Source organism: Rhinichthys klamathensis, unplaced genomic scaffold (genome assembly GCF_029890125.1).
Source record: "Rhinichthys klamathensis goyatoka isolate OS25496 unplaced genomic scaffold, OSU_Roscu_1.1 h1tg000269l_1, whole genome shotgun sequence".
Taxonomy (NCBI): Eukaryota; Metazoa; Chordata; class Actinopteri; order Cypriniformes; family Leuciscidae; genus Rhinichthys; species Rhinichthys klamathensis.
Window position 1 is genome coordinate 3033604 of NW_026606789.1, and position 25596 is coordinate 3059199.

Consider the following 25596-nt stretch of genomic DNA (forward strand, 5'->3'; position numbering starts at 1 on the left):
GGGCGTGGTTTCAGCGCAGCCAGCGGACACGCCCCCAGCGTTTGAGAGCAGAGAAAACTGCTCATTTTTTCAAGATTTTGATAGCTTATTTTATGTACTTGCCGGCTTTTTTTATCATTCAAATTTGGCTGGGTGGCTAATAACACATTTTTCTGTGGTGTGACAAACTCAGAACACATACTTAATTTTGACTTTACGGGGACTTTAAGCAGCACAACTGTTTTCAACATTGAAAATCAGAATTGTTCCTTGAGCACCAAATTAGCATATCAGAATGATTTCTGAAGGATCATGTGACACTGAAAACTGAGTAATGATGCTAAAAAATCAGCTTTGCCATCACAGGAATAAATGACAGTTTAAAATGTATTAAAAAAAATCACAATATTTAGCATTATTAGTCTTTTTTTCACTGAATTTTTATTCAAATAATTGCAGCCTTAAGCTATTCTTCAAAAAATATTTAAAAAACCTTACCGACCCTGAACTTTCGAACACTAAACGTACATATATATTTTTATTATTACTATTTTTTTTAAAAAGGGGTCATCACTGACCCCTTTTTTGGGGTGATGACCCCTGAGTCATCACGTTCTTGGCAAGTTTGAAATCCCAAACAAATTGAAGTAGTAGAGGACATCTGTTGTATATTATAGCAAAATTTGTGCTTCACTAGAAGGTAAAATCCTCAAAAACAAATTATGCTACTTCCTTTGAAGGCTTTGTGAAGGGATGCTCAAAGAAGAGGCTCATTACCATAGTAACTCCTTAAATTCTTCATTCACCTTGATATGGAGATGACAGGCAGTATAGCACAGATGAGTTCAGTCCTTCACCCCCATTAAACAAGTGAACTCCCCTGTGTGAATCCTGAGATGAGTTCAGCAGGTTGACACGGCACCTCTAATGGATATTAATGCCTCTCCAACCTCCTGCTTTGCCAACGAGGGTTACAGACACATCTGTGGCCTCAAGTTGGCCAAGAAAATTGTTGGAGAGGGCTTACAAAAGACTGCAACTATATCTTACTGCATGAAATTATGTCTGTCAATAAAAAAGGCCCTTGATGTCAGTCTCTGCATTGTCTGAGGAAGAATTGACCTTTTTCTCTTCTGCGGATTTAATTTCCTTACTCTCAACCGCTGTGTTTTTTTTAGCTGAGCAGCTTGTTTATGAAGCGACAAAGTACGTGCAGATGGAGTCATATAGTGTAAGCTTGATTCATCCTACTGATTTATGGAGATGCAAAAAACCTTTACCATAAAATCTTCAAAATACATTTTTAAATGCAATTCAGTGGCATTTAGCTGTGTCTTGTTGTCTAGTTTTAAAGACATTTGTTGTCAATTGAGTTACAGAATTAGCAATGTTTCTGTGTTTTTGAATGAATCTTTTTAAGTAAATTAATCGTTCTCATTCAGTCGTCATGCACTGACTCACAAGTAACTCCCTTTTGAAGTATGTTACTTTGGTGTTTTTTCCTGTCCTCAAAGACTGACTATTGCACAAGCCATAGCATTCAAATCCAGACTGCAAAGGACCATTCCATTGGTTGGACCTACTGAACGAATACACCAAATGAGTCTGTGATTTGAGTCTCTAAGTGGAAACACTGAACAAACTAGAACATCTCATTAGTAAACGAAATGAACAAATTAGGATGTGTTGTTCATGAATGAGTTGGCGTGTCAAGTCTAAACAAGACTCAAACTGGGACATGCCATTTGTGAATGAGAAGCTGCTGACCAATGGTGTTTGAATGAAAGAGGGCATGTTGTTCATTCAGTACAAAATATGAGTCAATCTTAGGTGGAAGAATTCTCCCAATTATTTATGTCTAAAAAGAACTGCTGGTACACAGTTAAAATGATGCAAGGATGTTTCTGAAACCCATGATCAATTTATTTAGGCTTTTTTTGTAGCTTGATAAAACCATATAACCATCTTTGTTATATGGTGAAGACACCCAGTCATTATGCAAATGACTCTGTGTTTTTGAACAATTCAGTTGAGTGAATTATTTATTTAATGACTCAATGCGACTCAAAAAGTCACCACATACATGTTGTAACCTAGAGTGAAGGTGTGGTCACATTAGCAATTTCAGTGAGATATCTGCAAAAAAAAAGTGAGGTTTGAACCATCATTCACATAGAAGTCACTTTTAAAACAAGCATTCTGTTGGTAATTGTGGCGAATTTCCATGAAAAACTGGAACCCGACACAAAATGAGCATGGGGAAATATTTTACATGACATTCGATTGTGCGGACACCTATTGAAAAATGACTGGATTTTGTAAATAACTCCACCTTAAGGCTCACATAACAAATCAATGAAATTAATATTTTGATTCAATCACTCACATGAATCTGTAATGTTATGAAGTCCACTGAAGGCAAGTTAAAGGTCCCATGACATGGGGTTATTTTATTATTTTATAATGTTTCCTGGGTTGCCCTTATAATGTTAGTATGTTTTTTAGATCAAAAATAGTCATAATTTAGAAATAAAAGGCATTTTTCCTAGCCTGATTTTAGCCTCTGATTTGAACGCTCTGTTTGAAGGGGCGTGTCTGCTGTGAGATTCAGTGTAACCGGCCACTGCTGTGATTGGCTGACATGCTTGCATATGAAATAGCTATGTGAAACTCTCTCGAATACTTTTACTACAGCTATTATACGTTTTTACTATTACAGCTATCGAGATTAACGAATAGTGAGAAGTTTTTAAAGTATTTAGATCTATTCCCATCACAAAAAAATGTTGCCGTGATGAGCATTGAGCAAGCACATGACAGTCTGTTGATCGCGAGAATGAAGATCTTATCATTGCAACGCCGTTTCTGCACTCTCTCTCTAATGCTTTCACCAATGCAAACACGATGATGTACATACAGTAAGAGCTTCGTTGTGCAATGTAACGTGCGTCATTGATTTCATAACGAGTTGTCCAGATAAACTCGCGCTGTGTGGAAAGATTGTTCTTTGATCGCTTTCTGTATATAATTTGTTCACAATTTAAATAAGATTATTTTCATCCTACTAAAAGAAACGACGTGAAGTTGATATTTTAGTCACTGGCTTGACTTACTGATGCATAAACAGTATTGAACGATTTTGAGAGAAAGATTACCTGTCTGAACTTGAACAATTAGGCTACACATCAGAAATTGTTGCTTGGTAGCTCGATCGATTTATTTTCAGACGTTCATCGAGGCCAGCTCTGTATTGGCACAAGTTGAGGAAACAGTCGTCGGTGAAATGTTTGGACCATACAAAACTTTGGGAAGTTGTGTCGGCGCATTTCCAAAGAAAATAAAATTAACCCATTGTTTCTTCAGAGGCTCGGTTGAAGGAACTAAAAAATACTTTTGTGTTCATTTGTACATCCGAACACTGATCAACTGCCATGCTTCGCTCGTTTGCAAGCCATGATATCTCTCGAGGAAAAACTCAAATCGCGCTCGCGCGTTCATACTTCCTAGCTCATTTTCTCATGGGCGAGCCAAATTCTCTGGGCGGGCAAAGTAGAGAAAGGGGAGGTTACCTTTCCTCCGTATGACGTCATACGGAGGAGATTCAAGATCAGCCCGTCTGAGCTTTCATTTTCTCAAAGGCAAAGAAAGATAGCCAAAGCTCGGTTTACACCGATTGAAATTTCTAGCCACTGGGGTACCATATACAGGCTAGGGGAACTCATATTAATGTTAAAAAACCTCAGAAAGGGAAAATTTCATGTTATGGGACCTTTAAGATGAGAACCCAAGTGCAGCTTTTTTTCCAAAACGTGATCAAAGCAGAAACATGAACGTGAAGCTTACATTGAAACAAGACACATGGCAAACATGAGGGCTTAAATACACAAGACTAATGACTAGATAAGGGACACCTGTGAACAATGAAAAAAGGAACCAATGACAACACAGAACACATGGCAGGATCACATGACTAACAGGGAATCACATGACAAAGACATGAAACATGACTGACATAAAACAAAACGTGACAGAATCAGTTGAAAAGTTCACTAATTCAATCACCACCACCCTAAAACAACCAGTAATGGCATCGCCAAATGGAATTGTTAAAAAATAAAAAATAAATGTTATTGCGAACACTAACATCATCTTCCATTGGTCTGCTAAACGGATAGTCCCTCCCCAAACTCACGCCATTGGTTGAGCTAGATTGGGCTGGTGTGGATTCTCAAACAAGTCTGGATTCCCAGCATAAACCGATTGTCCTTGTATTTTAGAAGACATGGTAGAAAGTATTTTAACATTGAGAAAATTACACACCTTTAAATAAGTTAGTTTGCGTTTAAGAGGCATGGAAATGTATTTCACCAAAGGATAAACTGTTATACCAAGACGATTACAGTGATTTCTCTGTTGTAAAATCTGCCTCATAATAAAAGAGCACAACTATTCACAGGAATGAAAATAAACAGATCTGTAAGATTTTAAAGTCTTTAATCAATTTCTCCCAGAAATCCATTAGCGCCTACTTAAATACTCTAGTCATGTACAGAACACTCGGCACACACATCTAATATGTCGCCAGGATATTGTTCTTCTGTCGTACTCCCTCTCGCACAGCACAATCTCTATTGTGGAGCCCTGTGGTACCACAGATTTAATTCCACTCCTGTACACTGTCACTCACACCCACTCTGCCTCATTCAACTGTAACCAACACCTCATTCACCACGTCCACCGCTCTAACTCACTGTGATGTGTGAGCGTGTAAGCCTTATATTCCTTCTGGCAGAAAGAGAATGTTCTGTCATCAATCATAGGCTGAGAGCGCCAGCCAAGAGTAATGTTTTACTGTCAAAGCCATTTGGGGTATTAGGCTAATAGAATGAGTTTCATTGTACTTCCTAGAACACACTTTGCTCTTGGTAAGTGTTGATTGCTTTGCACCTGCAGATGATATGTGACTCATATTACATCTACCCTCAATCTTTGATTGATTTCCAACCGGAGTCAGTGGGCTATTTCTGTGTGGTACAAGCGCTTGTATTATTGTGAGTGTGGAGGTTATTTTGGCCGAGGGGCAGATGAGGCAGCTGTTGACTAATTTGCTGTGAGCAAATAAAGGATGATGTCTGTCTTGCTGTCTGTGGGAAAATGTTTTTTAGATTTTGTCACATGACAGGATGGTGTAGGTTTTGTTTTTAAAGTCCCCCTGTGGTGAAAATCAAGCTTTTGATGTTAATATGTCTATGTGGTGTTTTTAATATGCTTTAAGACAAACCATGTGCAAATTCATATGTCAGCACCATTGCTGAGTATTTTCTCCTTAAAACTGTTACTGCAGTGAACCAGAAACAGTCTCAAAAACATGGTTTGAAATCGCTGGAGAAATTTCTGACATCATAAACTATACCTCGTAACCAATCACTTCAACGTGTGATCGTCAACGAGTGGATCTCTGAGCTGGTGTTGAATGAGTGGAGGCGGGGATAATTTGCATTTTCATAGAACCACGTATACTAAATGAGGCAAGGGTGTAGGGTTATATTCAAGCTATTTTAAGGCATGAAGACATTTTTTTTTTTCAAGAAAAAAATATATTAAATATGTAATTTTGGTGATCAAAGATGAGTTTTAAGAGATCCAATTATTGACTACAGGGGGACTTAAGTATATTCTAAATTATGTATGTGTTAACGCTCTGATTCACCCAAAAAAATCCCAGTTTCATGAGGTAGGCCTATGTATGTCCTGACTATTCACTAAAAATCGAAATGGGCCTATAGTTTCAGCTGCTAGGATCAATGACTTATAAAGGGAATAGTTCACCCAAAAATGTAAAATCTGTTATTTACTGTTACATTTTACGCTGATGAACTTTCTATTCATCAAAGAATCCTGAATTTTTTTTCATTTAAATTATTAAAAAAAAATTATACAGGTATCATAGTTTCCACAAAAGTATTAAGCAGCACAGGTGTTTTCAACACTGGTATTAATAAGCTATGTTTCTTGAGCAGCAAATAATACTTTCAGCAAATCAGTTGGCATGTATGGTTGTCATAACAATAACTTCACGCACTATCTGCTGCTCCTCGTCATACTCTCAATGCAGGCAGCTTGTCACATTAGCTAACAAGATGGAGTTATGCCCATAAAACACATGTGTAATTATATTTTATGTTTTTTAATTTCAGTGTGGTGAATAATTTGTTTACCAAAGTATTTCATTAAATAATTTAACTTGTTAATGTAAATTCACATGTAAATATTAAATTCAGAAGGAAAGTATTATAAAATGTTATTTGATTCTGTTCAGAAATTGGGGAAACTGAATATATATTAAAAGTTGATTATAGACTGAGATGCCCTGGAAGATAAATGAAAGGTTTAAAATAAATACAACATGACATCAATATAATATACTACAAATATTATATGATGTGATCTTTTGAAACTGCTGTTATTCCTCTACTGCTGTTATTTTTTATTTCAATGGTGGGATTTTGAAGTTTAAGAGTTGGTCTGTTTATGAATTGTACAGTATATGCATAATCATGTAAACATCTCTTTTCGGCAACACAGATTCTTGCTGAAGCAGTTGAAGAATAACCATTGCCTAAATATCCAGTTCAGACCTTATTAAAAGAAAGCTTTCAAAAAACGTAATTAAATTCTTAATTTAAAAAAGAATTAGTTCTGAATAGCACAAGCGCATTTGCATTTTGTTTTCAGTAAGACTAGTCAGCAAGGAAAAGCTGTGCTGTGATTTAACAAGGTCTTTGTTAGTTTATTCCACAGATATATCTGAGTGCCATTCGGCTCTTTGTGTGCCAAACAAAAGATTATCAGTGCGAGATAAAGCTTCAAAACTGCACTTAGAGGCCCATCAGATACTTCCTTCCTATGTTTCTCTTCGATTCCAAACAGAAATATAAAGATGTCTGTTTTATAAGAAAATGTGCTCGTGGGGAGACATTAATGTGAGCTCCAGATATTAATGTATGTGTGATAGATCTTCAAAGGAACAAAAATGAACTTCAATCCCTAAATTATTTACTTGTTTATTCTGATTTGCTATTCACTATAGTAAACTTTCTCTACCTTTCTTAATGCAGCCTGTCCATCTGGGTCCTTTAAAGCCTCTCAAGGGGACCAGCAATGTCTCCAGTGTCCCATCAACAGCCGCACCACCAACGAGGGTGCCACCAATTGTATCTGCCGCAGTGGATACTACCGTACCGACTCTGACCCTCTACAGATGCCATGCACCAGTATGTCATTTTCTTATGCTATTTTATGTCATTTACAGTGATTTTGACTCTCTTTTTGGAAAATCAGACAGGCTTTGATCTACAAAGCACTCAGAAATAGGATTTTCACAGTACAGATGGTAATAAATAAGGATGCCTGATATATCAGTATACCATATTGGTTACTGGACAATATTACAGATGTTTAAAAAAAAATATTACAGATTATTTTTTATATACTGTATATATATATCATTATCATTTAATATTTAAATGTGCTGCTCGTTTCCTGTTGTTGTTGTTGTTGTTTTAGTTTACTTTTGCTACAATCTAACTTTCAGTTGAAGTTAATCATTTAAAAATAGTAATTTAATAACAATATATTGCAAATCTCAAAATAAATATACATTTTTCCTACTGTATGTTGTGATTTAATTGTAGCATTTAAATTGATTGATTTGAGTTTTTAGTGTTTTATTATATATATATTTTTAGACAGAATAATATAGAATTTTAATAGCTGTCATTTATTGATTATCCATAAGATAAAAATAATTATTGACTTGTCAGGCAGAATTTTATTATTGGTGCATATCTAGTAATAAAGATCATAGTTGTTGTTGTTGTTTATTAATATTAACAACAATAGTGTTATTTATAATAATAATTATATACAATGCTTATATAATAATGTAATTACATATAATAACAATTATTATTATTGTTGTAATTATTATTATTATATATTATTATTGCCATTTGATATATATTAATGATATAATAGACAGTGGCAGGTTTATTAAGCTACAGTTTACATTGCATTTGCAAGACATATTGCACTGGTTCAAATACACATATGAGCATATTTAAAAGCAGTTTTATGCTTTTAATCAACCCGAGAGCCCTCTGAATTGAGTTTATACTGTAAAAAGACTGCTATTGCAAAATACTACTTTGTTTTAGTATCTTCATTCACACACAGTACTGGTCATTTTGACATCCCTACTCAGAAAAACAACTTTAGCACAGGAGACTTGCTTGAGCTTATAGGCAGTCTTTTGTCTTTTCATTTTTGTATGCGGTTGCCCTTTTTAAACCTTCAGTTAAGTGCAGCCAATGAAAATGTGTGCGTAACTCACTGAACATTCATTCGTTGCTGTAACTCACCGAGCAGCGAGATTGACCCGTCGAGATTTGCATAATGCTCTGTTCTTTTGGGAAGGGTGAGCCTGTGTGAATAGTGGAGTAGTGCTCTACGCTGTCAGTAATCTGAACTGCTGCACTGTGTCCAGAATAGAGGGAGGAGAACATTCTTCTCTTTAACTCTTGTTTTACATTACAATGAACCACTTCTCTTTTCATCTCTTGTCATTACCCATTATGAAATTGTTACTTTAATGTGGCTTGTTAGAAAGCGGAGATTACTTTGATCCAGTTTCTTTTTTAAAGGAACAATGATAATGGGCTTGATCATAAAGGCTAAAATCCGATCATAAAGACACAAGACGAAGCAGTTAGAAGAATGTGCTTAAGTCAGCAACCCAGCAGACTATGAGGGGAAAAAAACATGGGACAGGACATGTAAAGTTACATCACATAGGCCTAATTTAGGGTGACTTTAGGTAGGCTATTGTTGCGACTTGATGATCAGATCAAATTTCAAAGACAAATTCAAAGGGTTCACATACTTTTTCCTGCACATTACACCACATAATCCAAGAATTCCTAGGCTTGTGTTTAATTAAACTCATGTCCCGATAAGACACGGACCTGCTGATGAGGCAGTGTTTCTCTTTCCACAGCGGTTCCGTCTGCGCCCCATAGAGTGATTTCTAGCGTGAACGAGACCTCCCTGCGGCTGGAGTGGGATCCGCCGAAGGAGAGCGGAGGTCGACAGGATGTGGTCTACAACATCATCTGCAAGAGCTGTGGTTCGGGTCGAGGGTCATGCACTCGCTGCGGTGACAACGTGCAGTTCGTGCCTCGCCAACTGGGCCTGACCGATTCATGGGTCCATATCAGTGACCTGCTGGCCCACACGCAGTACACTTTTGAGATCCAGGCTGTGAATGGAGTGTCTGACCAGAGTCCCTACTCGCCTCAGTTCACCGCTGTCAACATCACCACAAACCAGGCTGGTAAGACCGCAGTAAACTCCAGTTACAGTTTGAGACATCGCAGATGATGTTCATAGTCGAAATGTTTTCAACTTGCTGTGGGCTGAATTTGACCTTGAATTTCAGGAGCTTTTATTTAGCTTTTTTTCCTGCTATTTTGCTTTTTTTGGAAATTAGTATACGGATAAAATACACTGAGCAGTGACAGGCAGCAGCAGTAATACATTTACATTTACGCATTTGGCAGACGCTTTTATCCAAAGCGAAGCGACTTTGCATTGCATTTCAAGGTACACATTTACATTCTTATCAGTTCTTGCTTTCCCTGGGAATCAAACCCATGACATTGGCTTTGCAAGCGTGGCACTGTTTGTGCTACAGGAAAGCAATAGTAGACAGACTATGTAGCAGGAATGGGTCAGACTAGACTTAAAGCTGCAGTAGGGAGTTTTGAGAAAACATTGACTTAGCCTGAAAATTTGAACAAGCACAACTTACAGGTCCCACCCCCTTGCTCTCTGCTGCGCTACAGCCCTCCCTCCACAGCTCCTCCCCCACAGCGGAGCCTGCCGTGAACGCGCAGGCTAGTCACCAGGGCCACCGATGACGGCGGATAACCAGTTATGGCACATTCACTAGTAGGGACGAAACATCAACAATATGCTTTACATTGACTAAGGCCTGCCCATACTTTGACTACAAACTTGGTCCTCAAATCATTACGCATTTTGCAATACATGTAATGTAACTTTGTAACGTTGCACCCTTTCTATAAGTTATAAATAGCTAGTAAGATAATATAACGGTAACTAACGTAACAGTATGTAAGTAATTATTCTAGCGGAATGTAGGCCTAATGCTAGATAAGGTTTGCTAGTACATTATTTCAGCAACATGACAAGCCAGTGAATTAGCAGGTTTCAATTGTTGCTTTGCACAGTGCGTGACATTTTATCTACATGTTACGCGGCTAGAGTTTTGACACAGAGTCAATGGGCTCTGTCTAATTCTTTCTTTTTCGCTTGTTTATCGTCATAAGTCTTTTTCCTTTTACCTCTTTGTTTTATGAGCAGGTGCCCTTCGAGAAATTGGCAGTTTAGGTTGTTTCTCCATCATAAGCACAGCTGCGGCACACCAGCAATCTTGAGTTTGAACGACGGTACGTGCTGTGCAAGAGAGGGGTGTGATCAGCGCGTACACGAGCGTGATTGACACTGCTAAGACATTCCTCCTGGCTCTGATTGGTTGTTTCTGACCAGGAGCGTGTATTTCTGCAAATGGCAATAGGACCACTGGGAGGAGCCAGAGGAGCTTGATTTTTTCACAGATTATCCTTCTCATATTCTACTGTCAGGACATAATGACAGTTTTAACAAATATGTAAAAAATATTTTTTTACAAAAGTTACCTTCAGCAGCTTTAACTGAAGCTGAATAGTAAGTTCGACTGGTTCAGGGGTTTTCAAACGTTTTGATGCCATCGACCTCCAAAAATGATTGTAAAATAACAGTAATAATAGTAGTAGTAAAAGTAAATATTAAAGTATGTGCAAAGACCTATTTATATTTTATATTATTAATAAATATTATAAATGTTTATAACAATATATTTAATAAATAATAATATAATTATTGCTATTTTATTATACTATATATTATATATATTTTTCAAATATGTTATTAAAGCTAATTCAAAAATATGTATATATCAGATGTGTATATAAATATACATATTTTAATATATTGAATATATATATATATATATATATATATATATATATATATATATATATATATATATGTATGTATATTATATTATATTATATATAATGCATACTATATATAAATGTGTACTATATATTTGTATAAATATGTGCAAAATATTATCTGGAAATATATATAATATAATATATTAAATTATTATATTCCATATAATATATTCCAGCTAGTATTTAGTTTGAAAGTAATACTATCACATTTTGGTAAATGTTTATTTAATTATTTATTTACAATTTCGTATACCTTTTTTTTGTTTTTTTGTTGTTGTCTAGTATCATCTCTAGATCCCTGCTGATTTTGTAAATATGTTGTATTGCACATCACCAGACTGTAGTCACACACTAGTATCTCTGTGAGTCTCACTATTCATGTTGCCCAGTTTTTTGTTTTTCTGCTGCTTTGAGTATTAGAGGACTTCATCATGAAACTGATGTGTTTGCATCTTTTTATCTTCACCTGATCAGGTTTCTCATGTTCCTTCAATTTTATCAGAGGACTGAAAGCTAGTCCACAACACTCATCATATTGCTCTGTACAGGGATTTTAAATGTCAGTCAAAAGGAACCAGTTCAAAAGGAACATAATAGTGTTTAATAGAGCATTTTAATGAGAGCCGTGCCCCCGGCTGTGCTGCAGTGAACTCGCTGGCCCTATCACTGGAGGCTGGGGCTCCACCGGTGTGCCTGTCAGTCCACATTACTGCTTCACTGCTGCCATTAAAAGACAAAAATCCACCTCACACCACCCGCGTCCCCAAAACACAGAGAGAGGGGACAATGCCAGGACTCAACCAGAGCCTAAGCGTGAGCTCAACAGCCACGGGTTTACACAGCACTCAGGAACTATAAACGTCCTCCCACGCTCAGGGATTTATTAATAATGTTTCTCTGACAAACTTACAGTACTAAGTTATAAAAGCTAATGGGTTTTATAAAATGCATGAAATGTGAATCAAGTTAGGAAGGGTCCTAAAAGTAAATAAAACAGCAAAAGGAAATTATTAATATTATTTATTTTTTATTCTTTTATTTTAGATATTTAACCCTAAGGGAAGGAATTTCAATAATATATATATATATATATATATATATATACAGTATATATATATATATATATATATATATATAACATGGTCCATACCATAAGAACCTCCATTTTGGAAACATTAGGCTTGTAGGTATTCCCATTAATGAGAATTAATTCAAGTCTACATTGTTTTAAGCTGCGATCAACAAGGAAATGACTTTGTCAGTTGCCACAGTGGAAATTCTTGTGGAGAAAATAATGATTCTGAGCTCCATTTCAGATGGAAATGCTCGTAATCGGTTCCTCTTATTTTCCTCCAGAATACCGCAAGGACATATGAATTTATGTTTTTCACTGAGAGAGTACTACTTGTATTTCTCATAAATTGCAGTCAAAGAGAGCAGCGGAATGATGAAGTACCACTTACTGCAGACTCTTTGGAAAACCGATCACCTCATCAAACCGAGAGAACTTATTTTCATATATTATGACTTGCTCTATTTTACAGCCACATACCTGTGGGGGATTCTCTTCAGATGCTCTGGGTTTCTTCAACTTTAGAAACTGAGTTTATTTTGAAATATTGTAGAGTGTTAAACAAACCATCGGTGCTTACTAGAATAAACAAGATTCAAAGGATATTAGTATTTTTGTTTTTGTTGTCATTGTAGTCCAATGAGTTTTATATGTATTACTGATCTAAAGGTTATGGTCAGTAAGTTACTTTTTTAAAGAAATCAATACTTTTACTCAGCAAGGATGCGTTAAATTGATCAAAAGTCAATAAGATTTCAAAAGTGAGAGAAAAGACATTTACATTGTTACAAAAGGTTTGAATTCAAAATAAATGTTTGGTGACTTTTTACAATCATGTCTCATTTGTTAATGGTAATGCTAGTTAATAAAAATAAAAATCATTCATTATTTGTTCATGTAAGAAGACACAGTCCATTAACAACTTTTGATTTGAATAATGTATTAGTAAATGTTAGAATTAACTAAATAAGATAAAAAAATTCTGTAGAAGTATTGTTCATTCTTAGTTCATTTTAACTACAGTAGGTAACTAATGATAACTAATGAAATCGTATTGTGAAGTGTTACCAAATGTTTCTTAAGCAGCAAATCACCATATTAGCATGATTTCTGAAGGATCATACAGTATGGTCACCATTTACAGTTTCATTGTATGAAAAAGAGCAGCTTGAACATTAAATTTCAGTTTTTTTGTATAAAACTAGAAAGTCATGCTGGTTTCAAAAGATGTGAGGTTGAGTAAATGATGACAATTTGACTGGCTTGTCTTTAATAATGACCCAAGTTGCAGTCCTGTCATCAGCTTATTTACAAATGATGGGGGTGAAAAAGTTACATGCGTCTGAGGAATTGAATTTTGTGATTGTTTGAAATGGTTCGTCTTCCTATTTAGAGTGCTAGTCTAATCACATCTGTCTTTCCTAGTGTTGTTTGGATGAATCTCTCCAAAATACACAATGGCACGCTCAACTTCTCAACAATCCCATCCTCCTCACACACCATCCCACCATTCAGCGCAGTAAATCAAGACAGAGCCTGTTCTGCCCATCGAAACTAGCGCATGGAAAAACACTTAATCAAAGCTCAGGATCGAAGTTTACAGAGAAACTAAATAGCACAAGACATATTTTTTACACAACATTGTGAGCTTAATTTTCCTGAGCTCTGATCGGCAACAGAGAACGCATAACAACCTGAGGCCTCAAACTCTCCGAGCAATCAACCATCAGCCAACTATAAATACAACGTATAAAACATCTTTCTTTGGGATTAACAGCTATCATTATACAGAGATGGCACATGTGAAAGAGTATCAGAGTATTTGAAAAGGATTAAAATGCTGAGATATTGTCTTACCTATTATATTTTATCACGCATGTCTGGGGAATCAGTATTTGGCATTCCTCCCTACACACCCAAGCAAGCATGCCAGGAGCAAACTTCACATACAAGGCATCGGTTGGCTTTAAGGCACTGTGATTTGTTTGATCTTTAAACCATGAGTGCAGTTTTATCAGCAGCCATAGTGTTTGCCAGCTTTCACGCTTGTCTTTTTGCTTCTTAAGGCTTGTAAATGATAATGAAGTGTTACATGGGCTTCCAGAGTCTTTCTTTCCAGTTAGTAGTCAGTCTGAAGCTGCAGTTGACATAATGGCTCCTCTATATCCAAAACGGCACGGGTGCCAGGGAATTGTGAGTGCTACGCAGAGGCCAGTTAGCATGTGAGCTCTAGCTCCAGAACTATAGACATTATAGCTGATCTTTGTTGGATCTCTTATTATTATCAATGTTGAAAACAGTTGCTGCTAAATGTATCTGAGGGAACTGATTAGATTTTTTAAGCATTTTGAATAGAACGTTAAAAATAACAGCATTTATTTAAAGTTGAAATTTTTTGTAACATTAGAAAAATATTTACTGTCACTTTTGATCGATTGAATGCGTCCTTGCTGAATAAAAGTATTTATTTGAAAAAAAATCTTGCTGACCCCAAACATACTGTATAAAACATATCGAACATAATCGTTCATTACAATTAATCATGAAAATCGAAGTAATTTACTTAATGATATATTAAAAATCATAGAGTTTATTTTAACATTAATTTTAATGTTCTTAATGAAAGTCATTCTAAAGTTAGAGAGTGTCCTTGGTTTGGCTGCAATCCTGTGTGGTGATCGAAACACTGTCGGGATTAAGAACCACTCTTTATTATGAGCTCATTTTTCATGAAAAGATTCTCAGATGAACTCCTAAACTTTATGTATATCCAGCTATATATATTTCTCATTTGTTTCCTTTTTGTTTCATCTTCCTCTCTACAGCTCCATCTGCTGTGTCAATTATGCATCAGGTCAACCGAGCTGTGGACAGTATCACATTGTCCTGGTCCCAGCCAGACCAGCCCAATGGGGTCATTCTGGACTATGAGCTGCAATATTATGAGAAGGTAATAAGTACTGAACACGATCCTCTTCTCTCATTCAATGGACTTAAACTGAGGTGAACTTTAAAGCAATAAACAATTACTTGGGGATGTATTTGTTCTGTTCTTGTACAAGCTTAAATTAATTTAGTTCATTTATATTGTTAGAGTTATTGACTTTCTTCAAAAATATGCACCATTTTATTTAATTCTAAATGCTAATGTAGGTTTCTGTATGGCTTTTATTTTATGATGATCTCTGATCTGTGGTCTAAATCTAGTATACGGCTGAGTCGAACTCCTCTCTGCTGCGGAGTCAGACTAATACAGCAGTTATCCGTGGCCTGAAGCAGGGGACCATCTACGTGTTCCAGGTACGGGCCCGAACAGTGGCGGGCTTTGGACGGTTCAGTGGGAAGATGTTCTTCCAAACAATGACTGAAGGTATTGGGCTTTTGAAACTAAACACTTTGCTGTTTTACTTTCCTAAATAGTAGTCTGATTATTTATGTTCAAGTCAATGCAATTGTCAATAGTTAATAAGGTGCCACAGTCTGGCAAATACTGCTTTCCTGTCTCTGAAATGAAATGAAATGCTGTTGTTGTAATGTTAGCCATAGTTACAGGACAGTTTTGAGTGTCATTGTTTGTATGGAGCTGCTGTGCTGCTGGTGACAACCAACTCTTGCTTGTATTTATTTTAGTGTATGCACATTCATTTTTTGTGCTTCCTTGTCATTCGTTAATCATCTTCGCTTTATTTTTCGTGAATCATTGTTTTGATTAGCTTCTGCTATGGTAAATAGACATCCACTCTTGCATTGTGTGTGCAGTGTAACAGGCCAGCTGGTGATGCTAAACTAGAGAATTCAGTGTTTAGCGTCCTTGTTAGCGCGACAGTCTCGCATGTCGACGACCTGGGTTCGAGACCAGTTAGAGTTAGTTAAAAGTGTTCATGAATTTTGGAGGCGGGGCAATGAAGAGAGGGGGTGGGTTTGTTTGGGTTGATTTCAAATATCAACAGTGTTTAACTAGCTTGGGAAAACCCAGACAACTTCCGGCAAATTTAGATTTGCTCTGAAAGTTAGTCTGGCAAAGAGCTCATTCAAGCTCATTTCCAATCCGCCGAAATCGCGGCACCAATCAGAAACGTTGGGGCGGGCTTTACACGATGACGACAGCGCTGGGATTTTGAAGCAGATTTTGTAGCCTACATTAGATGATGTCGCCGTCGAACATCACTCGTTCGAATCAGCTATCGCGTCTGTTTTGAGCGATTTGAACGTTTCCTTTTTGTTAAAAACCGAGCAAAGAACAACACTCGGAGATGTTTCTCCCCCCGCTCTGCATACGTCATCTCCTTCATCGCTCTGATTGGTTTTAGGTCTATCTGCGACGTCCATTGGTGACGCCCCTCTGGAAATGATTTGTCTATGACGCTTTGCCAGACCATAACTCAGTTACAACTGAGAATGGTCTGGTTTTAACCAGGCTAGTGTTCAACAACAATTCTGGGATATTGCATGCTGCACCTTTAAGAATGTTTGTCAGCCAATCAGAATCAAGAATTCAACAACACTGTGATATAAAATGTGGCAGCAAAAATATACACTACCATTACAAGGTTGGGCTCAGTAAGAGTTTTTTATTTTATTTTATTTGTACTTTTATTCAGCAAGGATGCATTAAACTGATCATGACATTTACATTGTTACAAAAAAAAATCAAAGAATCCAGGAATATTTTTAATCACATTTTCCCCAAATATATTAAGCAGCACATCTGTTTTTAACATTAATGATAAGAAAAGTTTCATGAGCAGCATATCAGCATATTAGTATGTTTTCTGAAGGACCATGTGACACTGAAGACTGGAGTAATGGCTGCTGAAAATTACATTTTAAAATAGAAAAGTTTCTATTTTGTTATATTATTTCAAAATATCACCATTTTTGCTGAATTTTTTTATCAAATAAATGCAGTCTTGGTTGAGCATAAGAGACTTGTTTTAAGAACATTTAAAAAAAACTCTTACAGAGCCCCAATTTTTTGTATGTGTATCTTGATTCTTTGCCAACATTTAGATTAATACCCCTGCGTTTCAAATGTCAATGTTCATCTTTAAAATGTGGAGAAACCTCAAATGTACTTGGTTAAAGCATGAGAAATTATAATGTTTCCAGCAGGTCTGTTTTATTTTATTTATATATAAAAAAAAAAGACTTTTGTGATGTAAAACTCTGCCTAACTGATCTGATTTTGTGTCTGCCATGTGTACATCTGAAGACGAGTATAACTCCAGCCTGCAGGAGAAACTGCCTCTCATTATCGGCTCTGCTGCGGCTGGTGTTGTTTTTCTCATCGCGGTGGTTGTGCTCATTATCGTCTGTAATCGGTGAGTCTGTTGGTAATCATAAAAGAGCATTGTATTATATCCAGATCATGAAGTTATTTCACTTAAGGACTTATTTAGTAAGATTATGCCTGAACAGGTTTTGGATTTTTTATCATATGTTAATTAAAAAAAATTTGTATAATATGATTTGTGTTTGTTTGCTTGTTTTTATTGTATTTATATGATATTTGTATTTTTGTAATTGAATTTTTGTCATGAAAATAGCCTTAGATGCTGACATGGCATTAAATAAAACTATCTATCATGATCTGGAAACAATTAGAACTGAACAGATGTTTTATTTCCTCTTTCTCTTATAAACTGAGAAAGAGCTTTAAAGTGCTTGAAAGTTTTTCTTCTGACTTCCTCTTCCTGTTGGGGTCTTATCAGGAGAGGCAGTGACAGGACAGAGTCTGAATACACTGACAAGATTCAGCATTACACCAGCGGCCACAGTGAGTAAACCATTCAGACATATATTTCATTTGTGCTTATAATATTTACTTGATTTTTTTTTAAACAAGACTCAGATCATTAAATGAAAACAGCAGACTGCCTGCACAGCACACATAAACATTGAAACCACAGCACAACTTTACTTACAATTTGAAGATCTTTACCACACAATGCCACTTTATGAACTGCAGTGTATTGGAATGGGTCCATATGGTGTTGGTAAAATGTGCACTTAAGCTAGTTGACTCAGCATATACATGCAGAAACCATAATTCATTTGTGCTTCATGTCCTCTCCCAGAAGTGCTTGCATGCTCCCACTTTATTGTTTAGCTTGTTTGCCATGTGAGCAGTGTCATGTTGTATTGATGTTTATTATAATATTATCACATTTAATTTAGTTATTTAAATAATTAAACTATACATCAGTGGTTCTTGAGATATGGAACAAAACAGGCTACAGCAGTGGAAAAAAAGTATTTTACTTTAAAATAAATATTCTAAAATGTATATTTACTATTTTGTGACAGTGTGAAAACATGCACATAATATAATATTATATAATATAATAATAATATAATATATAAATGTAGTGTTGTAATTACGCTAAAACAAAAAGATAAAAATAAATTGTACATTTCTGTTGACATTTTGGTGATCTTCTAATTTTAAAGAAGAAATGTTGCTATTTAGCTAAATTATGTTTGTCCCACCCCATCTATCAAGAATCATTGAAATATAATTATTACAATATAGGCCATATATTTCTGTTGCATCTGCATCTGCTGCTGCAGCTCCTGTTTCTCTTTCTAAGTGTCTCCAGGAATGAAGATCTACATTGATCCTTTCACATATGAGGATCCCAATGAGGCAGTGCGCGAGTTTGCCAAAGAAATAGACGTGACCTGTGTGAAAATCGAGCAAGTCATTGGTGCAGGTGAATGTCACTGTTCACATCAATTAGGAATATGTTAATATGCCTGAATTGCATAGAGTGCTGATTTGCAGTCTAACCATCTCATCTAGTTAGTCGAATGCATATAAGCAAATCAACCGTTAATTAGAAAGCAGCTACAATCTAGCAAAAAGCCTGGAGCTCTTGATGTGTTCGCACCTTTAATTATTGTTAAAGGAGCAACAAAGTTTTAGTAAACCAGGCTGCTAATTTAATTATATTCATCTAATTGAATTTTATGTTACATTTCCTGAGGTGTAATCAACTGGTCTATATATGGGTTAACTGTCTAGGTGAGTTTGGAGAGGTATGTAGCGGTAATCTCAGGCTTCCTGGGAAGAGGGAGATTTTGGTGGCCATCAAGACTCTGAAATCAGGCTACACCGAGAAGCAGCGGCGGGACTTCCTGAGCGAAGCCAGCATCATGGGGCAGTTTGACCATCCCAACATCATCCACCTGGAGGGAGTGGTGACCAAGAGCACTCCAGTAATGATCATTACTGAATTCATGGAGAACGGATCACTGGACTCCTTCCTTCGGGTAAGTTTTCACGACACTGTTTTCAACCAAAAAACGTAAAACTTTTTATGCGTTTTGGCCATTCATTTACATTTTGGGTGCCTGGAAACTCAAACTTTTGAAAACGGATTTCAAAGTGCACGTTTTTGAAAATGGTCTCTGTGTAAACAGCAAAAAAACAGCAAATCTCTGAAGATGATGACGTCATGCACATGCGTATTACATGTTCAGTCTATAGTGTTTCATCGCCATCTAACGGCCTGGCAGCAGAATACAGCGTTTTTATTCGATTTCGCGGATCTGTGCGAATGGGGATCATTTTGACTATGGTGTCGTCTGTACACGGAAAACTCAAAGGAAAAAATTCTCCGTTTTAAAGGGTTAGTTCACCCAAAAATGAAAATTCTTTCAGTAATTACTCACCCTCATGTTGTTCCAACCCCGTAAGACTTTCGTTCATCTTCGGAACACAAATTAATATATTTTTGATTAAATCTGAGAGCTGGATCACTCCTCCATAGGCTTCTTAAGGGATAGAAACTGGCCGGCTCAAAAGTTATGAAAGACATCGTTAAAATAGTCCGAGTGACTACAGTGGCGCAATCTTAAGTTTTTCAAGCGACGAGAATACTTTTTGTGCGCAAAAAACAAACAAAAATAACGACTTTATTCAACTATTCATTTCCTTCCCTGTGGGCCTTGAGATTTCACGTAGTGATATTGCGCAAAGCTTCTGTGTTGCACGTTACACGTAGGCTCACTATTGGCCGACGCTGGTCATGTGTGTGATGCGATTTAACATGTGTGACTGACAGAATTTTCATTTTTGGGTGAACTAACCCTTTAAGCATATCGTTGTCGTGTAAACGTACCCTAAAAGTGCCCTTAAATTTTGTATGTTAAATTTTGACACCTAGTGGTGTGGATGCAGTATCACGCAAAAAAGAAAAATGGCCAATTTAAAAATGCTCTTTTAAAGGTGACCTATAATTCAAAATTGAATTTACCTTGGTATAGTCAAATAACAAGAGTTCAGTGCATGGACATGACATAGAGTGAATCTCAAACTGGACTGTTTTCGCGTTCTCATTTAATTCACGTTTATGAAAAACACCCCTGAAAAACAGTCGGTTCTCCACACAATACCGACTGTGACGCAATAGTCGGGATCATTAATATGCACGCCTCCAAATATTTGCATAATGCCAGCCCTCAATGCCAGGCGGAACTGCGCAGCCGAAGCATGGCAGTTGCTCAGTGTGGATGTACACATGAACACATAAGTATTTTTTAGTTCCTTCATCTGAGCCTCTGAAGAAACAATGGGTTAATTTTATTTTCTCTGGAAATTTCCAAACATTTCACCGACTGTTTCCTCAACTTGGGCCAATACAGAGCTGGCCTCGGATCGAGCTACCAAGCAACACTTTCTGATGTGTAATTGTTCAAGTTCTGACAGGTAATCTTTCTCTCAAAATCGTTCAATACTGTTTATGCATCAGTAAGTCAAGCCAGTGACTAAAATATCAGCTTCACATCGTTTCTTTTAGTAGGATGAAAATAATCGTATTTAAATTGTGAGCAAATTATATACAGAAAGCGATCAAAGAACAATCTTTCCACACAGCGCGAGTTTATCTGGACACTTGCCAAACTCGTTATGAAATCAATGACGCACGTTACTGCACAACGAAGCTCTTACTGTATTTACATCATCGTGTTTGCATTGGTGAAAGCATTAGAGAGAGTGCAGAAACTGCTTTGCAATGATAAGATCTTCATTCTCGCGATCAACACACTGTCATCTGCTCAATGCTCATCACGGCAACATTTTATGTGATGGGAATAGATCTAAATACTTTAAAAACATCTCACGATTCGTTAATCTCGATAGCTGTTATAGTAAAAACGTATAATAGCTGTAGTAAAAGTATTCGGGAGAGAGTTTCACATGTAATGCGTTGATATTTCATATGCAAGCTGTCAGCCAATCACAGCAGTGGCCGCGGTTACACTGAATCCCACAGCAGACACGCCCCTTCAAACAGAGTGTTCAAATCAGAGGCTAAAAGCAGGCTAGGAAAAATGCCATTTATTTCTAAATTATGATTATTTTTTTATCTAAAAAACATACTAACGTTATAAGGGTAACCCAGGAAACATTATAAAATAATAATAAAAAACATTCTAGGGCACCTTTAACAGTTAACCAGCATTGATTTATTCCACAAGTTAAATTGTCCAGTGACAGTAAAATTCAGCTGTAATGTGACCCGCTCTATGTAGAATAAAATATATTGTATTATTTAGGACACTGATGTGGCTGGTATCTTCATTACATTTTAAGTGTAAATGATTTTACATTTTAAAAAAAAATCCCAAAAGAAATATTTACACCACCGTTCAAAAGTTTGGGCTCCGTAAGATTTTGAAAGAAGTATCTTATGTTCACCAAGGCTGCATTTATTTAATTAAAAATACAGTAAAAACAGTAAAAGGAAATGTTTAATTTAATTAAATTTAAAATAACTGTTATCTGAGAATATTTTTAAATGCAATTTATTCCCTGTGATGACAAATCTTTCAGCAACAATTCTCTCGTCTTCAGTGTCACATGATCCTTCAGAAATCATTCTAATATGCTGATTTGGTGCTCAAGTGCAATTTGTAATAGAAATCTTTTGTAACATTATAAATTGCTTCACTGTCACTTTTGATCAATTTGATGTTTTTCAGCTACCGGTAAATTAAACATATTATTAAAAAGAGAAAAACCTTACTGACCCCAAACTTTTCAACGGTGTTGTATTTCTTTTCTTTCCTGTTTTTCTATGTAAAAAAATGTGAGTGCACCTTTTAGGCAGCATGTGCCATTTATATATATAAAGAAATGACTTGCAATAATCACACAACATTTTTTTCCCCTTATCTTAATTATTTACAAGCCACATTTGTTTTTTTTAATTCTGTACATTTAGATTTATGGATTTATTTATTTTTTTACTAATATTTTTGGCTACATTTTCCAAAAATCTATTCAGTTCAGCTTTTTTATCTCACAATGTGTGACAGCACTTGTCCTTCTGCTGATTTTAGCTGATCCAGGATCCCATTGGGCAGGACCCAGATGTGTCTGCATAGAGGCACAGCTGGACTAAGTTCTAGATGTTTTTCCACAAGATTGCGACACAAGCTCACAGAACAAAGATGTTTTGCTAGAAAGACTGATTTTATAATGCTAGAAATGCCTTCCTTTCATAATGAACAGAATAAATATATGTGTATCCTTATACACTTCCTTTTAATAGTATTGTAATATATTTGATATACTTTTGTATTCTCTGTATGTCCTCTTAGCAAAATGATGGCCAGTTCACTGTCATTCAGTTGGTCGGCATGTTGCGTGGCATTGCAGCTGGCATGAAATACCTCTGTGACATGAACTACGTACATCGCGATCTGGCTGCCCGCAACATACTGGTTAACAGCAATCTAGTCTGCAAAGTATCTGACTTTGGGCTTTCTCGCTTTCTGGAAGATGACACGTCAGATCCTACATACACAAGTGCCCTGGTGAGTGTGTGTTCAGTGGGTCATATGGCCTGATATGACCTAATAATTCATGCTAACGCATTATGTGTTCAGTACCTAACTAAATTCAGTGTCCACACAGGGAGGGAAAATTCCAATACGATGGACTGCTCCCGAGGCCATTCAATACAGGAAGTTTACATCCTCGAGTGATGTGTGGAGCTATGGGATTGTAATGTGGGAGGTCATGTCCTATGGAGAGCGACCGTACTGGGACATGAGCAATCAAGATGTATGGAATCAATTCTTATATGATTACATGGTCATATTGATGGTTGTTCATCAAGCTACTGTACATTCATAAAGAGCTGGATAAGGATGTCACCTAGTGGACAAATTATGTCATGAAACACTATCTACAAGTGCATTCAAGAACATGTTTAGTTTAGTATGATTTTATGAGGTTTCTGATGTATTCTTTAATCATTCTTTAGTCATTTCTGCTCCCATCCCCCCAGGTAATAAATGCAATCGAGCAGGATTATAGGTTACCTCCTCCGATGGACTGTCCAAATGCACTGCACCAACTAATGTTGGACTGCTGGCAAAAGGACAGAAACAACCGTCCGAAATTCAGTCAGATTGTTAACACTCTGGATAAGATGATTCGTAATCCTGGCAGCCTGAAGGCTACCACCCCTCTCTCTTCAGGGTAAGAGATTTTATTTTGGGTCAACCCAGGCTTGAAGGGGTCAGCAAGCACTGAGCATTGAATTCAATTCATTAGTCTGTGTAAAAAAAAGAAAACAATGATTACAATTCAGTTTTCTTAGCACTGGCAAGTCTGCACTTTATAATTAGAATTCAGAAATATCGCCATCTAGTTTTAAATTCAAATTAAATTAAATTTTGCCTAATTTGCATCTTAAAGATATGCTTTTTTTATTTTTTATATATAAGTTTGTAAACTTATATTTATATAAGTTTATTTTCCATTTATTCAATTAATTTGAAGTTAAGTTTAGACTAGGGCTGTCAATAGAATCAAATGTTTAATTTGTAATCAAAAGGGTATCATGTTTAACGTGTTTATTTTGTCATCATTTGCTATATCTAGCAAAGTAGTGAAGGATGATTGAAGGATTGAAGGATGATTCTCACAAAACTGTATTTTCTGCAAGCTTTTTTTTAAGGTAAATGTAGGTGTCTTAAAAAAAAAGACACTTGGAGACTCCAAAAGGACACCTAATAACCATATGATATAAGGGGTCCATATGATTAACAAATGTATGCACACCAAAGCACCCATGGAAAAAAAACATTACAGAGAAAGACTTTTCAGAACTCAGTATGTGATGTGTACAGTTCAACAGCAAAGAGCTTGTTTAGAGCTTTTTAGAGCTTGTGAACTGGACCACATGGACCAAAAAAATAAAACTGACTGCATATGTTTCCTACAATACACAAATCCACAAAAAAATATTAAGCAGCACAACTGTTTTAACATAATAATAAATGTTTCTTGAGCACCAGATAAGCATATTAGAATGATTTCTGAAGGATCATGTGACACTGAAGACTGAAGTAATTATGCTGAAAATTCAGCTTTGCCATCACAGGAATAAATTAGATTTTAAAATATATTAAGATAGAAAACAGTTATTTTAAATTAAACTAATATTTCACAATATTAAATAAATGCAGCCTTGGACTTGAACAGAGGAGATTTCTTTCAAAAACATTACAAAATCTTACAGACCAAATTTTTGAACGGTAGTACATGTTATTATGAATTCTGAATTCTAGTGTGTCATTTTTAATTCCTTCAACTAGGTCAAACTGTCTGAAACATTTTATTTCTAATTTTGCAGAATACACTTTTTTTAAATACACGTTATATCCTAGTGATGTTGAATCTGTTTGTGTTTTACAGCGTACATTTACCTCTGCTGGACCGCAGCACACCAGACTTCTCCAGCTTCAGCACAGTAGATGAATGGCTGGACGCCATTAAAATGGGCCAGTACAAGGAGAACTTTGCAAATGAAGACCTAACTACCTTTGAAGCGGTGTCTCAAATGACTATGGAGTATGTTTTCACTATCTTCCATAAAGCTTACTGGATTCATATCGATCATTTTCTTTACTAAGTTACAGGACCAGATGTTGTACCCACCGGAAACCTACAGTATTACCGTAAATTTCATTGATAGCCTTATCTGCTTAGATCATTCTTTGACGATGACTTTAAGCAGTTTATGTCTCTTACGCCCCATTTTCTGTCTTCGCAGAGATATTCTGAAGGTGGGAGTCATACTAGCCGGCCACCAGAAGAAGATTCTCAACAGTGTGCAGATGATGCGTGCCCAAATGAACCAGATACAGTCAGTGGAGGTTTGATTCTTAGGATTGAAGGACGGGACCAGCCTGTGCAGACCAGACCCCTGTGGACCTCCTCACAGAAAGATGCCCCCCCCCCCCCCCCCCCCCCCCCCCCCCCAAGCAATCCCCTGTCTCCAGAGCTCCGCAGTAGTCACTTTCTCTGGGGATGATCAAGAACAGATCACCACAAGACCTTTATGGTCTCAATCCAGCACCAGCACACTGAAGCAGAGGTGGACAAAG

The 25596-nt window shown here is 36.4% G+C and overlaps 1 protein-coding gene across 2 annotated transcripts in view; it reads left to right on the forward strand.

The window, feature by feature from the left end:
- ephb2a (eph receptor B2a) overlaps positions 1-25443 on the forward strand; it is a 71701-nt gene extending 46258 nt beyond the window's left edge. The window contains exons 4-16 of one of the 2 annotated variants that reach the window (XM_056268060.1): positions 7098-7253; positions 9035-9370; positions 15015-15139; positions 15397-15559; positions 17402-17510; positions 17901-17965; positions 18780-18902; positions 19214-19461; positions 22798-23013; positions 23114-23263; positions 23490-23683; positions 24905-25060; positions 25263-25443. In XM_056268060.1, coding sequence (XP_056124035.1) covers positions 7098-7253; positions 9035-9370; positions 15015-15139; positions 15397-15559; positions 17402-17510; positions 17901-17965; positions 18780-18902; positions 19214-19461; positions 22798-23013; positions 23114-23263; positions 23490-23683; positions 24905-25060; positions 25263-25371 — 2150 coding nt within the window. In that variant the 3' untranslated portion in view covers positions 25372-25443. The remainder of the gene's footprint in view (positions 1-7097; positions 7254-9034; positions 9371-15014; positions 15140-15396; positions 15560-17401; positions 17511-17900; positions 17966-18779; positions 18903-19213; positions 19462-22797; positions 23014-23113; positions 23264-23489; positions 23684-24904; positions 25061-25262) is intronic. The other variant, XM_056268061.1, reaches the window with a different exon arrangement.
- Positions 25444-25596: the final 153 nt, after the last annotated feature.